The sequence below is a fragment of the Triticum dicoccoides genome, chromosome 2A (genome assembly GCF_002162155.2).
Source record: "Triticum dicoccoides isolate Atlit2015 ecotype Zavitan chromosome 2A, WEW_v2.0, whole genome shotgun sequence".
In the NCBI taxonomy this organism is placed as follows: Eukaryota; Viridiplantae; Streptophyta; class Magnoliopsida; order Poales; family Poaceae; genus Triticum; species Triticum dicoccoides.
In genome coordinates, this window is record NC_041382.1 from 547,424,945 (window position 1) to 547,441,264 (window position 16,320).

At 40.3% G+C, this 16,320-nt stretch overlaps 1 protein-coding gene across 1 annotated transcript; it reads left to right on the forward strand.

The window, feature by feature from the left end:
- Positions 1–554: 554 nt before the first annotated feature.
- Positions 555–6,349, forward strand: LOC119355310. The gene is made up of 5 exons (XM_037622099.1): positions 555–844; positions 2,555–2,686; positions 2,785–2,852; positions 2,968–3,158; positions 5,905–6,349. Exons 1-5 carry the CDS (start codon positions 657–659, stop codon positions 5,992–5,994), a joined length of 669 nt encoding a protein of 222 aa, XP_037477996.1. The 5' UTR covers positions 555–656; the 3' UTR covers positions 5,995–6,349.
- Positions 6,350–16,320: the final 9,971 nt, after the last annotated feature.

The window sequence follows — 16,320 nt, forward strand, 5'->3', positions numbered from 1 at the left end:
AAACAAAAATGCTATTTCTTACGTAATAAAGCTTGTATAGTAAAGCACGTACTAGTGTGTTCCGATCTGTAATTGCTTCCTTAATTTTAGCTAACTTTTTTGTAGAATCCGTAGGTATGAATAGCATTGCTCGGGCTGGCCCTGCCGGCTCCCCTGGTTCTGCCACTGCATGGCGTCGAGGAAGGAGAAGGTGGGCGTTGAGACTTGAGAAGCTCGCGGTGTCCACGGAGACGGAGATGAGAGTGCTGTCCTTGTTAGACCAATTCTAGTACACACAATTAATGCTTTATTTTCTTTTGCGGTATATAACATAATTATTGATGTTGTGAGAACGCCCCTTTGGCGGCATGCCGTCGTGTTACACGCGAGTAGCCACGGGCACTTCCATATATAGGCCAAGGAAAGGAGCTGGAAAATGCAAGCTGTATGCATGGCCACCAGTGTGTGTGGACCCCTTATCTCTATCGTGCATGTGTACGTACATGACCTCGTGTTTCTCGTTGCATCGTCGTTTCATACGATTGGCGCAGACTGATGAGTTATAAGTTGAGCAGAACCCTGCAGAAGAAAGAGAAGCGCGAAGATTGCCACAAAGCAACGTCCAAGATATAGCTTCAACGTTGAAGAAGTTGGCTGGCTGACTCCTTTTAAATCTCATGGCGATCCTCATGTCAAGCGTTACTCCCAAAACGTTGGCGACATGCACTCCGGAGGTTTCTCGGCAACAACGGGACACATGTATTTCTGTCTCAGCTCATCGCCGGCAAATCCGAATCGGATTAACCATGAAGTCTTGGGGCACCAGCTGTACCGTTCCGCCGATGCGGATAAGAGGAGCAACACGGTATGTTCGTATGTTTTCTCCCTCTAAGCTTCTTTTTCATGATGCATCAGCTAGCATTTGTCATTCACACACACTCTCTTTTCTAAACATGTTGTTCTTAGGAACCCATGCAAATTATGTTAACTTTTGCCGGCATGATTATGCTATATTGTTCTCCTTCCATATTCATCTAAATTAATAACTTTTTATGGGAAATTTACAACTTCTTTTGGCCATGCATCACATCTAACCTATAGCAGGTAAGCATGTATCTACATCAGACTATGTGACAATAGGAGAAAATGTTGCTCGCCCTATTTGAATGAAACCAAAGCAGAGCGATGATACAATAAATAAATAGAACATGTTTTTAGATGAAAAGAGTAAGTAATATATGTATGAGTTTCTAGTAAGATGGGCATTACACATATTTTATTTTTTGAACATCAGTACAGATGCAAGCGCTCATACATACGCGCATACACTCACCACTATGAACGCACACACGCACACCCTACCCCTATGAGCACCTCCGAGAGACTGAGCCGACATGTCATCTTGAAATTTACGAAGTCACCGTAGGCGCCTCGTCGTTGACAGAAACGTCTTCTCCCACTGAAAGCGCATCGCCGGAAATCCTGAAATATATCCAGGAATAATGCGAGCACCAGCACCATAGGCTGGGGATATCACTGCCCCTCTAACCATCCAACCATAGGTTGGTTCGCAACATTACACATATTTTAGTTACCGTGAAAGATGCATGTGACTAGAGGCTAAAATCTGCTTCACCACGAGATTTAATTATTTTTGTGTAGCAGGTTATTGTTGTCGATTGTTTCCTTTTAGTTTTATCTATGTTGGTTTAGTTTCAATTATGTTCTGGTGGTATTTTTTATATGTATATCGTGTTGGGTTATTCTTTGAGATGATATTTATTCTGAGAAGAGGAGAGTGGAGTTGTTAGGTATGTTTTTTTTAGGCTAGTTGTTAGGAGAGTGGAGTATGTGATTGTCGTGTCCATACATATTTTGGTATCGGTGTCAACTGGTAGTTGTGTGAGCCCACTGGGAGACGTTGGAACAGTGAAATTACTGCTATAACGCTCACATGGCAGCCATGAAGTTCTCGCTTGTTCACCTCAGCTCCCCACTCCACTCGCCCACTTAGTTTTTTTTTCTCGATCTACTGCTAGCTTATAAAAGGTGGGCTATCCTATTTTTAATTTGAAGAAGTTCATTAAATCAAAAGAAGTTTACGTGCTTTAAAAAATAGATTTTAAGAATGTTGCGAATTAAAAAGACACATTTAAAAAAAACATCACCATTTTTAAAATATTCATGGACTTCAAATAATGTTTGCAATATTGAATAAGGTTAGCAAATTTAAAAATGTTTGTGCACTTTAAAAATATTCACGAACTTTAAATAATTTAACGAATCCAAAAAATATTCGTGAATTTTAAAAGAATGTTCATATATTTTTTCTAAATGTTCACTACTCTTAATAAATATTCATGAATTAAATGTTTAAAAAATAAATAGATAACTAAAAGATAGATAAATAAATAAAGTTTTTGTCTACATAGATAGAACAAGCATCTTAGTAGCTTGTATGTATAGTTATCTAAAAACAAAACTTTTGCGTACACTAGCACGTATGAAAAATATAAACAAACTTTCCACCCTACTGTAGAAGGTCATTCCATAAACTTTCACCTGTTTTATTCAGAATTACTGCAGCTGGTTCCGGTCCTGGAGAATTGCCAGAAGAAAAATCACCAATACCCAACAAAGAGGCTGCAATTAGTTCGGACCCTGGGGAATTACCAGGAAAATCCCCACCGCCCAACAAATCTTCATTGTGAGTACAAAAAAGTAACGAGCATTTCTTGTCCCCATATGATGGAATTTGCTTGATCAAATTCCTTCTCACATTCACAAGCTATATGAGCTTCTCAGGGTCACGGTGGTCGTTGGTGGCGTCTTTGGAGCAGTATCTTTTTACGGACAGATGAGAGCAATGGAAGGTAAAAATCAAAATCAATATATATATAATAATATATACACTTGACACTTGTATTATTTGGATCTTAGTGTGCACTCTTACTTTGACTTCTCTTTGCTGTAAATAACATACAATAGAGAATGTGGAGAAGACGGCAGAGGTAGCAATCGAGACTATCGAGAAAGCGGCGGATGTGGTTGACAAACTCGCAGACGAAGTCATAGCATTTCCCGGTAATGAAAACCTTAAGAAGGCAGCCTTCAGGATCAAAGTCATCGCAGAAGAGATAGAGAAGGATGCAGAAGAAGCCGAGGCCCTAATCCACAAGGTTAGGTTAACTGCCTATGAATGTATTAGTTCCCTACTTCCTCTGGTCCTTTTTACTCCCCATATTAGATTTGTGTCAAGTCAAACTTTGCAAAGTTTGACCAAACTTATATTAGAAAATATCAACATCTACAATACCAAATGTATATACTATGAAACTACGTTGCATAGTGAATCTAACAATATTGATTTGGCATTGTGAATGTTCATACTGTTTTTCTATATGTTTGGTCAAAGTAGAGGTACTTTGGATTCAGATAAAACCTATATGCAGACTAAAAGACCGGATAGAGTATTTGTCTTTCCATTAAGTGCATCTTTGATTTGTAGGAAAAGAGAGAGAAAAACAAAGGTATAGGAAAATTTGCTTTGATGTGGCACTACTTAATTGTTGGGTTCAAGGAATGGGCCGAATGATAAAGATATATATTTTTCCTCTGGTCATTGTTTCGGGGTTTCTTTGGTTTGTGGCTTTCTAAAAATGTAGGAATAGAAAATATAAGGAAATATGATGACAATGTATGTGCAAATCATAGGATTGAAAAGTACAAGAATTTTTATAAACATGCATTTTTGGGTCACACGAATTGGAGAATCCTAATAAACACATTCAAATCAAAGTTGAACCACTTGAAAATGTGTAATTAGAAGGGTATTATGTTGCAAAAAACCTTGGGCTCGTACTTCGCTTATAGGAATTCCAAAAGGTGGTCCAAGTGCATTGTAAAATTTCCTCTGTTTTCTGTAAAGTTGAGATCGAAGCAAATTTCCATTTGTTTTTCCTTTGCTTAATTTGTTTGAACATAATGTGCACCATCAAATGAAATTTTCCTGTTACTATGATTTTCCTCCATTTTTCGTATGAACCAAAAGATCCTCAAGGCAGGACTTTACCATTCATTTGGACCTCTTTTTGAATCCCACACACAAAGTATGAGGATGATTGGCTATGTGCATCCTATGATGCAGAGGCCGGTGTTATCCCTTTTTCAGAAATATATGAGGATGGGTCTATTTTGCCACGAGAAAATTTTAATTATATATTTTCACGTGGATTGGTTTTTATTTGACTGTATTTTTTAGGATTTCTATTTCATTCCGTCTTCATGTAATTCTTTATGTGTCTTCAAATATTCTGTTTTGCATATATTTCTATCTTAGTATTGTGTTTTTCTCTTCTCTTCTTACCTTTTCTGAATCGCGTGAACTAAATATACTTAATCCAGTGACCGAAATCCTCTAGGGAAAGTTCTGGTTGTACCCACATACCAGTACACCCTCTATCCTCACCGTCCATTCTTGCATCATAGTTCATGCAAGAAAACTTCTATTTTTTGTTTCTCCCAAATAAAAGAACATTTAAACTCGAAACTTTGCAGATCAACATCAGGCAAGTGCTACCATGTGCAAAAAATATTTTCGGTTTTTGGCGCAACATGATTTTTTAGAAATAATACATTTCATTCGAATGTTCCATGATCTGCAAAGTTGTACAATGAGCGACACTTGTGTAGTTTATCTGCAAAGTTTCATGATCAAATGTTCTCTTGTTTGGAAGAAACAAAAAGAGAAATTTCTATATAAGAATACTACGAATCTTGACGCAAACTGAATGGTACACTGGTATGAGGTACACAAAATTCACTCAATCCTCTCACGTATGGCACATTACTGTTGGGTGGCTGACATATGCACATGTATGTCAGCCACCCAATGGTTGGGTGCACTAAGTTGGGGAAGTTGTATCCTTGCATCTTAATCCAAGGAGTACCTAGCTCATGGTGTGGTGGTAGGGGTGCAACCATGTGCAAGTTACGTCTTTGCTGTTGTTGTTGTGTTCGCTCACAAAATTACATCAACTGTTGATTGCACTGTATTAATTATTGCTTAACTAACTCATGGTACGGTGGTGCAAATCACCACCTAGTGTAGTTGCTTACTAAATTTGGTAGTTCGAGACACGTGTTGATTTCTGGAAATGTAGTAAATATCAAAATGAATAAACCTATCTAATAAAAGTAGAACAATAACTTTCGACAAAAATGGTAAGCAAATATTTGCTTAATCTCAATGACATTAGATGACAACTAATTAGTAGCACTAAGAATGTACATTGAGCAAAATGTGGAGTGAACTCCAGTTTTATCCACCAGTTAAACATTTTTTACATTAGTTACCCTATTTAGCAATTTTCACCTAGATTACCCCACTTAGCGAAAGTTTGCCCATTTTTACTCCCATTAATTTTGAGAGTGATCTAACAGGTGTTTCCTCCAACCTTTTCTTCCATGCGCATGAATCGGTAGAGGGGCTTATAGACCGGTTTTTATTTTCACAGTCATCATGTCTACATACTCATTGCATTGTGCAATTGGTCAGCTAAATAGTTGCACATGGTTCATGAGGCGGGTCCAGCTCAGGGACGAGAACTAACTCAGGCGCAAAAAAATGAAAACCCAGCACACCTTGTGTACCTGATGGCCGAGACCCACCTATCCGATCACTTTAAAAAATCAATGGAGTAAAAAATGGTAAAACTTTTGCTAATTGGGGTAAAGATTGGCAAACCACTTGTTAAATAGGACAATCCAAATGAAAAATTGTTACATGAGGTAATTATCATAAAAATGTCAATGTAATAGGTAAAAATTGAAATTCACTCTAAAGCGTGAGGTGCTTGCTGTGCAAAGATGTTAGCTGACATATGTAACTGAATCTATTCTAACTTTTTGCTTGGTTAAAACCAGGTTGAAGAGATAGAAAAAGAGGTGGATGCTGCAGTGGATACTTTCATGGGGAAGGGCATGAAGAAGGGATCGCAGAGACGAACGGGGTAGCAAATAAAAGTAACAGTTACTGATAGTAGAAGTTAACAAATAAATATAGGATCATCTTCTCATTGGATGGTAAGCCAGATCGCTGCATGCAGGCTTGTGTGCCCGGTTTTGAGTCCATCTTTACTTGTGTCACCTTTTTATGTTAGAAAATACGTGAGACACAAGCATAGTTTCTACCGTGGCTATAATGAAACATACATGAAAAGTAGTCATATATGTACTGATAGAGCTTTCTTCTTTGTTGTTCAAATCTCACAATGAGACTGGATGTGTACAATCTACCACGCATATAAAAGTAGAAGTCCACAAGCCCCTCTTTCAGAGTGGGAAGCCTTTTAGGCGGAGATCTGAATCCTAGCACTCTTTTTTGGTCTAAATCCCAACACTTTTTTTCGTCCCCTGAATTATGCACTTCTCTAAGCCTCGTTGTTACAATTCTTTCAACAAGTTTTTCGGGTGTGGATGCTTGCAACAGCAAGTGGCTTAGTATGTTGTACCTTTACCTCATTCATCTATTGTAGTTCATGAGCAAAAGAACTTGTAGTTGACATGCCTCATGAGTATAGTACTCACATAGCCGGTTTGAAGTTGTACAACACAAGTTGCATTATCTTCATAGATAGTGGCCACTGCTTTCAAAACAACAAGTCCATATGATGTCTCTATGAGGAGTGTTATTCTCCAAACCCATATACACTCTTGTGATGATTGATATAATGCAATTTGTTTTGAAGTACTTTTTATGTGGATGCAAAATTCTGTTTTGGTGAATTCGAGATAATCATAGTTCCTCCTAATAAAAGTGCAGTACTCCAGAAAAAAATTCATTGACTTGCCCTTAAACCCCTCCAATAATAGGTATCGTGCCTTGTTAGTAACTTACCGTCAAAAGTGACTTACACACCACTGATGAGTGACTGACATGTTCAGTGTGGGGAGTGCTCAACTTTGATTGGCAAGAAGACCCTTCAGTGGAAATAATTTTGAGGCTAGCTAGAAATCAGCATTGAGGTTCACCATGGTTGGGCATGTGGTGAAATCATGTCAATTACTATAAACATGGGGATCCATGATGGAATCTCAATGAAACTTTGGGGAAATGTCATGGATATGGAACCATTTATGATGATCCATTTAGTGTGGTCCTTTCTCCAAGCGACAGGGTGTACCCCCCCCCCCCCATGCGATGGCGGCTGCACAAGTACTTCCCTCTCTGGTTCGGTTCCTGTATATCACTATAAGCTCCTCATCCTATGGTGTTGTACATGTGTGTAACTTTGTTCACAACTTCCACATCCTCTAATGTACACATCTACAAACTATCTATTTGACTTTGTGTGTGTGTGTGTGTGTGAATAGTTGTACAGTCCCTAAGCAACAATAGTCAAGTATCCAGCAAATGGTTAGCTAGTAGATTACATGATTACTAGGTAGTTAATATACCAAATTGTATATTTGTTATCTATAGCCATACGATAAAACAATGATGGAAACGATACAAAGATTTGAATTTCATGTTGAGTAAGTTGGAATTTAGACCGTCCATTTTGTTTTGCATGTTTGTGTGTCAATGAGATTAGTTATATTTTACTTATTGTTCTTCCGTAGTTGTATTATGAATCTTATACGCTGAAATGGCATGAAACAATGAATGTGTAATTCAAGTAGCTTAGCTCAAAATGCTAGAATTAGCAAACTTGAATTGCCATGTTTTTTTCTCGTAGCTTGGCTCAAAATTAATCGTATTGTTATGGCAACTTAGTATCTTTCTCCATTTTTGTGCCACGATTACATTGCTCCATCTTAACATAGTGCACATTCTGTGTACACTACACAACTTTCTTGTGCTATGAATTGCTTGATTGGATGCTTGTGAGGAAACTCTTTGTTTTTAGTTAATCCACTAATAAATTGATAAACTAAATGTTGTATCTTGTTACACTAAATCTTGCACATTTATATATGTGTGTAGTTTATGCACATTGAACCCCATTGACTTCTTTTGTTGTTGTTGACACATTTTCTAAGGAATACATGTCACTAGATGTATTGTAGTGTGTATTACTTCAAAAACATTAACATGTATGTTCAATTTATTATGCAATATTTTCACTTGGTCCAACCTTATTGTTATCATTTGATTAATTGTTGGATCTTTTCTTATACACACACTCCACGATCTCATATATAGTTGTGTTTTACTATGGAAATGCTCACAAGGAACTTGTTCATATTTTAGTAAGTTGAAGAGAGAAGATTTGAGCTATAGATTCAAGATTGTGATGTTGACAAGGTGTCCAACAATCCAGAGGGTGTAAGAGTAGCTAAGGTGTTGGGACTTGTTGGGGAACATAGTAATTTCAAAATTTTCCTACGCACACACAAGATCATGGTGATGCATAGCAACGAGAGGGGAAGAGTGTTGTCCACATACCCTCGTAGACCGTAAGCGGAAGCGTTATGATAACGCGGTTTATGTAGTCGTACGTCTTCACGATCGACCGACCCTATTACCGAAAGTACGACACCTCCGCGATCTGCACACGTTCGGCTCGGTGACGTCACACGAACTCTCGATCCACCTGAGTGTCGAGGGAGAGCTTCATCAGCACGACGACGTGATGACGGTGATGATGATGCTATCGTCGCAGGGCTTCACCTAAGCACTACGATGATACGACTGAGGTGGGTTATGGTGGAGGGGGGCACCGCACACGGCTAAGGGATCAATGATCAACTTGTGTGTCTATGGGGTGCCCCCTGGCCACGTATATAAAGGATGAAGAGAGGAGGAGGCCGGTCCTCATAGGGCGCGCCCAAAGTGTGGAGTCCTACTAGGACTCCCTAGTCCTAGTAGGATTCCACCTCCCACATGGAATAGGAAAAAGGGAAGGGAGAAGGAGAAGGAAGGAAGGGGGCGCCCCCTTTCCCTAGTACAATTCGGACCAGTCCATGGGGAAGGGGCGCGGCCACCCTTAAGGCCTTTCTCTCCTTTCCCATATGGCCCATTAAGGCCCAATACAAATTCCCGTAACTCTCCGGTACTCTGAAAAATACCCAAATCACTCGGAACCTTTCCGATGTCCGAATAGAGCCTTCCAATATATCGATCTTTACGTCTTGACCATTTCGAGACTCCTCGTCATGTCCCCGATCTCATCCGGGACTCCGAACTGTTGGAGAACGTAGTAATTTTAAAAAAATTCCTACGCACACGCAAGATCATGGTGATGCATAGCAACGAGAGGGGAGAGTGCGATCTACATACCCTTGTAGACCGACAGCGGAAGCGTTAGCACAACGCGGTTGATGTAGTTGTACGTCTTCACGGCCCGACGGATCAAGCATTCCGAGTTTTAGCACACGTTCAGCTCGATGACGATCCCCGGACTCCGATCCAGCAAAGTGTCGGGGAAGAGTTCCGTCAGCACGACGGCGTGGTGACGATCTTGATGTACTACCGTCGCAGGGCTTCGCCTAAGCACCGCTACAATATTATCGAGGATTATGGTGGAAGGGGGCACCGCACACGGCTAAGAATATGATCACGTGGATCAACTTGTGTGTTTAGAGGTGCCCCCCTGCCCCCGTATATAAAGGAGCAAGGGGGAGGAGGCCGGCCCTAGGAGGGGCGCGCCAGGGAGTAGGATTCCTACTCCTAGTTGGAGTAGGTTTCCTCCTTTCCCAGTCCAACTAGGAGAAGGGGGGAAAGGGGGGAAGAGGGGAAGGAAGGGAGAGAGGGGCCGCGCCCCAAACCCCTTGTCCAATTCGGACTGGGACTGGGAGGGGCGCGCGCCACCTCCTGGTCATTCCCACTAAGGCCCATTAAGGCCCATTGCTTCTTCCTCGTATTCCTGTAACTCCCCGGTACCTCCGAAAATACCCGAATCACTCGGAACCTTTCTGATGTCCGAATATAGTCGTCCAATATATCAATCTTTACGTCTCGACCATTTCGAGACTCCTCGTCATGTCCCTGATCTCATCCAGGACTCCGAACTCCTTTGGTACATCAAAACTCATAAACTCATAATATAACTGTCATCAGAACCTTAAGCGTGCGGACCCTACGGGTTCGAGAACAATGTAGACATGACCGAGACACGTCTCCGGTCAATAACCAATAGCGGAACCTGGATGCTCATATTGGCTCCCACATATTCTACGAAGATCTTTATCGGTCAGACCGCATAACAACATACGTTGCTCCCTTTGCCATCGGTATGTTACTTGCCCGAGATTCGATCGTCGGTATCTCAATACCTAGTTCAATCTCGTTACCAGCAAGTCTCTTTACTCGTTCCGTAATACATCATCTCGCAACTAACTCATTAGCTGCAAGGCTTGCAAGGCTTATGTGATGTGCATTACCGAGAGGGCCCAGAGATACCTCTCCGACAATTGGAGTGACAAATCCTAATCTCGAAATACGCCAACCCAACATGTACCTTTGGAGACACCTGTAGAGCTCCTTTATAATCACCCAGTTACGTTGTGACGTTTGGTAGCACACAAAGTGTTCCTCCGGCAAACGGGAGTTGCATAATCTCATAGTCTTAGGAACATGTATAAGTCATGAAGAAAGCAATAGCAACATACTAAACGATCGGGTGCTAAGCTAATGGAATGGGTCATGTCAATCACATCATTATTCTAATGATGTGATCCCGTTAATCAAATAACAACTCTTTTGTTCATGGTTAGGAAACATAACCATCTTCGATTAACGAGCTAGTCAAGTAGAGGCATACTAGTGACACTCTGTTTGTCTATGTATTCACACATGTATTATGTTTCCGGTTAATACAATTCTAGCATGAATAATAAACATTTATCATGATATAAGGAAATAAATGATAACTTTATTATTGCCTTTAGGGCATATTTCCTTCACGAACAAACTTCGGTCATCAAATCTCATAACTCATAATACAAATCGTCACAGAACGTTAAGCGTGCGGACCCTACGGGTTCGAGAACTATGTAGACATGACCGAGACTCCTCTCCGGTCAATAACCAATAGCGGAACCTGGATGCTCATATTGGTTCCTACATATTCTACTAAGATCTTTATCGGTCAAACCGCATAACAACATACATTGTTCCCTTTGTCATCGGTATGTTACTTGCCCGAGATTCAATCGTTGGTATCTCAATACCTAGTTCAATCTCGTTACCGACAAGTCTCTTTACTCGTTCCGTAATACATCATCCTGCAACTAACTCATTAGTCACATTGCTTGCAAGGCTTATAGTGATGTGCATTACCGAGAGGGCCCAGAGATATCTCTCCGATAGACGGAGTGACAAATCCTAATCTCGATCTATGCCAACTCAACAAACACCATTGTAGACACCTGTAGAGCATCTTTATAATCACCCAGTTACGCTGTGACGTTTGATAGCACACAAGGTGTTCCTCCGGTATTTGGGAGTTGCATAATCTCATAGTCAGAGGAACATGTATAAGTCATGAAGAAAGCAGTAGCAATAAAACTGAACGATCATTATGTTAAGCTAGCAGATGGGCCTTGTCCATCACATCATTCTCTAATGATGTGATCCCGTTCATCAAATGACAACACATGGCCATGGCTAGGAAACTTAACCATCTTTGATTAATGAGCTAGTCAAGTAGAGGCATACTAGGGACACTCTGTTTGTCTATGTATTCACACATGTACTAAGTTTCCAATTAATACAATTCTAGCATGAATAATAAACATTTATCATGATATAAGGAAATATAAATAACAATTTTATTATTGCCTCTAGGGTATATTTCCTTGAATCTCCACTTGCACTAGAGTCAATAATCTAGTTCACATCGTCATGTTATTTAACACCAATAGTTCACATCTTTATGTGATTAGTTTACATCTCCATGTGACTAACACCCAAAGGGTTTACTAGAGTCAATAATCTAGTTCACATCGCTATGTGATTAACACCCAAAGAGTGATCATGTTTTGCTTGTGAGAGAAATTTAGTCAACAGATCTGCCACATTTAGAGCCGTATGTATTTTGCAAATTTTCTATGTCTACAATGCTTTGCACGGAGCTACTCTAGCTAATTGCTTCCACTTTCAATATGTATCTAGATCGAGACTTAGAGTCATTCAGATCGGTGTCAAAGCTTGCATCGACGTAACTCTTTATGACGAACTCTTTATCACCTCCGTAACCGAGAAACATTTCCTTATTCCACTATGGATATTTTTTACCGTTGTCCAGTGATCCACTCCTGGATCACTATTGTACCCTCTTGCCAAACTTTTGGTGAGGTACACAACAGGTCTGGTACACAGCATAGCATACTTTGTAGAACCTATGACTAAGGCATAGGGAATGACTTTTCATTCTCTTTCTATTTTCTGCCATGGTCGGGTTTTGAGTTTTTACTCAACTTCACACCTTGCAACACAGGCAAGAACTCCTTCTTTGACTGTTCCATTTTGAACTACTTCAAAATTGTCAAGGTATGTACTCATTGAAAATATATCAAGCGTCTTGATCTATCTCTATAGATCTTGATGCTCAATATGTAAGTAGCTTCACCGAGGTATTTCTTTGAAGAACTCCTTTCAAACATTCCTTTATGCTTTCCAGAAAATTCTACATTATTTCCTATCAACAATATGTCATTCACATATACTTATTAGAAATACTGTAGTGCTCCCACTCACTTTCTTGTAAATATAGGCTTCACCGCAAGTCTGTATAAAACCATATGCTTTGATCACTTTATCAAAGCATATATTCCAACTCCGAGATGCTTGCACCAGTCCATAGATGGATCGCTGGAGCTTGCTCACTTTGTTAGCACCTTTAGGATCGACAAAACCTTTTGGTTGCATCATATACAACTCTTCTTTAAGAAATGCATTAAGGAATGCAGTTTTGACATCCATTTGCCCGATTTCATAAAATGCGGCAACTGCTAACATGATTCGGACAGACTTTTAAGCATCGATACGAGTGAGAAAATCTTATCGTAGTCAACACCTTGAACTTGTCGAAAACATTTTTGCGAAAATTTGAGCTTTGTAGATAGTAACACTACTATAGCGCCCGTCTTTCTTTTGAAGATCCATTTATTCTGAATGACTCACCGATCATCGGGCAAGTCAATCAAAGTCCATACTTTGTTCTCATACATGGATCCCATCTCAGTTTTCATGGCCTCAAGCCATTTTGTGGAATTTGGGCTTGTCATCGCTTCCTCATAGTCCGTAGGTTCATCATGGTCTAGTAACATGACTTCCAGAATAGTATTATCGTACCACTTTGGTGCAGACCGTACTCTGGTTGACCTACGAGGTTCGGTAGTAACTTGATCTGAAGTTTCATGATCATCATCATTAGCTTCCTCACTAATTGGTGTAGGATTCACTGGAACTGAATTCTATGATGAACTACTTTCCAATTTGAGAGAAGGTACAATTACCTCATCAAGCTCTACTTTCCTCCCACTCACTTCTTTTGAGAGAAACTCCTTCTCTAGAAAGGATCCATTCTTAGCAACAAAATATCTTGCCTTTGGATCTGTGATAGAAGGTGTACCCAACAGTTTCTTTTGGGTATCCTATGAAGACGCACTACTTCGATTTGGGTTCGAGCTTATTAGTCTGAAACTTTTTCACATAAGCATCGCAACCCCAAACTTTAAGAAACAACAACTTTGGTTTCTTGCCAAATCATAGTTCATACGGTGTCATCTCAACGGATTTAGATGGTGCCCTATTTAACGTGAATGCAACTGTCTCTAATGCATAACCCCAAAACGATAGTGGTAAATCGGTTAGAGACATCATAGATCGCGCCATATCCAATAAAGTATGATTACAACGTTCGGACACACTGATACGTCTCCAACGTATCTATAATTTTTGATTGCTCCATGCTATATTATCTTCTGTTTTGGACATTATTGGGCTTTATTATTCACTTTTTTATTATTTTTGGGACTAACCTATTAACCGGAGGCCCAGCCCAGAATTTTTGTTTTTTTGTCTATTTCAGAGTTTCGCAGAAAAAGAATATCAAACGGAGTCCAAACGGAATGAAACCTTCGGGAACGTGATTTTGGGAACGAACAAGATCAAGGAGACTTGGACCCTACGTCAAGCAACCAACAGGGAAGCCATGAGGTAGGGGGCGCGCCTACCCCCCCCCCAGGTGCGCCCTCCACCCTCGTGGGCCCCCTGTTGCTCCACCGACGTACTCCTTCCTCCTATATATACCTATGTACCCCCAAACGATCAGATATGGAGCCAAAACCCTAATTCCACCGCCGTAACTTTCTGTACCCACGAGATCCCATCTTGGGGCCTGTTCCGGAGCTCCACCGGAGGGGGCATCGATCACAGTGGGCTTCTACATCAACACCATAGCCCTTCCGATGAAGTGTGAGTAGTTTACCTCAGACCTTCGGGTCCATAGTTATTAGCTAGATGGCTTCTTCTCTCTTTTTGGATCTCAATACAAAGTTCTCCCCCTCTCTTGTGGAGATCTATTCGATGTAATCTTATTTTGCGGTGTGTTTGTTGAGACCAATGAATTGTGGGTTTATGTTCAAGTTTATCTATGAACAATATTTGAATCTTCTCCGAATTCTTTTAGGTATGATTGGTTATCTTTGCAAGTCTCTTCGAATTATCAGTTTGGTTTGGCCTACTAGATTGATCTTTCTTGCAATGGGAGAAGTGATTAGCTTTGGGTTCATTCTTGCAGTGTCCTTTCCCAGTGACAGTAGGGGCAGCAAGGCACGTATTGTATTGTTGCCATCGAGGATAACAAGATCCGCCGGCTTTGACACCGACAGTTGCCATCAAGGATAACAAGATGGTTTTTTTTATCATATTGCATGAATTTATCCCTCTACATCATGTCATCTTGCTTAAAGCGTTACTCTGTTCTCTTGAACTTAATACTCTAGATGCATGCTGGATAGCGGTCGATGTGTGGAGTAATAGTAGTAGATGCAGGCAGGAGTCGGTCTACTTTTCTTGGACGTGATGCCTATATACATGATCATACCTAGATATTCTCATAACTATGCTCAATTCTGTCAATTGCTCAACAGTAATTTGTTCACCCACCACAAAATACTTATGCTCTTGAGAGAAGCTACTAGTGAAACCTATGGCCCCCGGGTCTGTCTTCCATCATATTAATCTTCCAACAGCTAGTTATTTTCATTGCCTTTTATTTTACTTTGCATCTTTATCATAAAAATACCAAAAATATTATCTTATCATATCTATCAGATCTCACTCTCGTAACTGACCGTGTAGGGATTGACAACCTCTTATCGCGTTGGTTGCAAGGATTTATTTGTTTTGTGTAGGTGCGAGGGACTCGCGCGTAGCCTCCTACTGGATTGATACCTTGGTTCTCAAAAACTAAGGGAAATACTTACGCTACTTTGCTGCATCACCCTTTCCTCTTCAAGGGAAAACCAACGCAGTGCTCAAGAGGTAGCAAGAAGCATTTCTGGTGCCGTGGCCGGGGAGGTCTACGCAAAAGTCAACATACCAAGTACCCATCACAAACCCTTATCTCCCACATTACATTATTTGCCATTTGCCTCTCGTTTCCGCCTCCCCCACTTCACCCTTGTTGTTTTATTCGCCCTCTCTCTCTCTATCCTCCCTCTCTTTTCCGTTTGCTTGTCGTTATGGCTAGTCCCTTTTATTCTCCGTTGTCTCCCAAGAATTAAGTTCTAAATTTTAAGCAAAGGGAGGGATAAAATCTAAAAGACGCTTGGTATAGAATTTGCAATGCTCAAAATAGATCTACCAGGAAGCAATCCACTTCCTTCTTCTTCGCAATTTTTATGTAGGCGCTACTCCTTGGTACAGATATATCCTTGATACCATTACAGGAGGGAACTTCTTGGGTAGCCATACTTTTGATTCTTATAATGCTATGATAGATTTGTTTGGCTCACCACCTCTTTTGGTTAATGGAACTATGTTAACTTTGGAGCATGTAATGCAAAGACTTGAAATTATTGAAAATAAGGTTGCTACTATAGAGTTAATTGAAAATTTGGATAAAAAGATCCACAACCGAATCACTCAATATGGATCTAAAGTAGGAGTCGCTTTGAAAAATATCTACTACTATTAAAGCAGCAAATTGATATCCCTCTAAAGCCACACCATGAAGTGTACACAAGGCAACCATACATCTAAGAGTCTGCCATCTAATTCAATGGCTAAGATTAAATGTTCTGCCACTAGAATCACGTCTGCCACTCCGGATCGGTTCCACAATCGCCGCCTAAAAAAGGCAGAAAATCCCCACGCCACACGACACG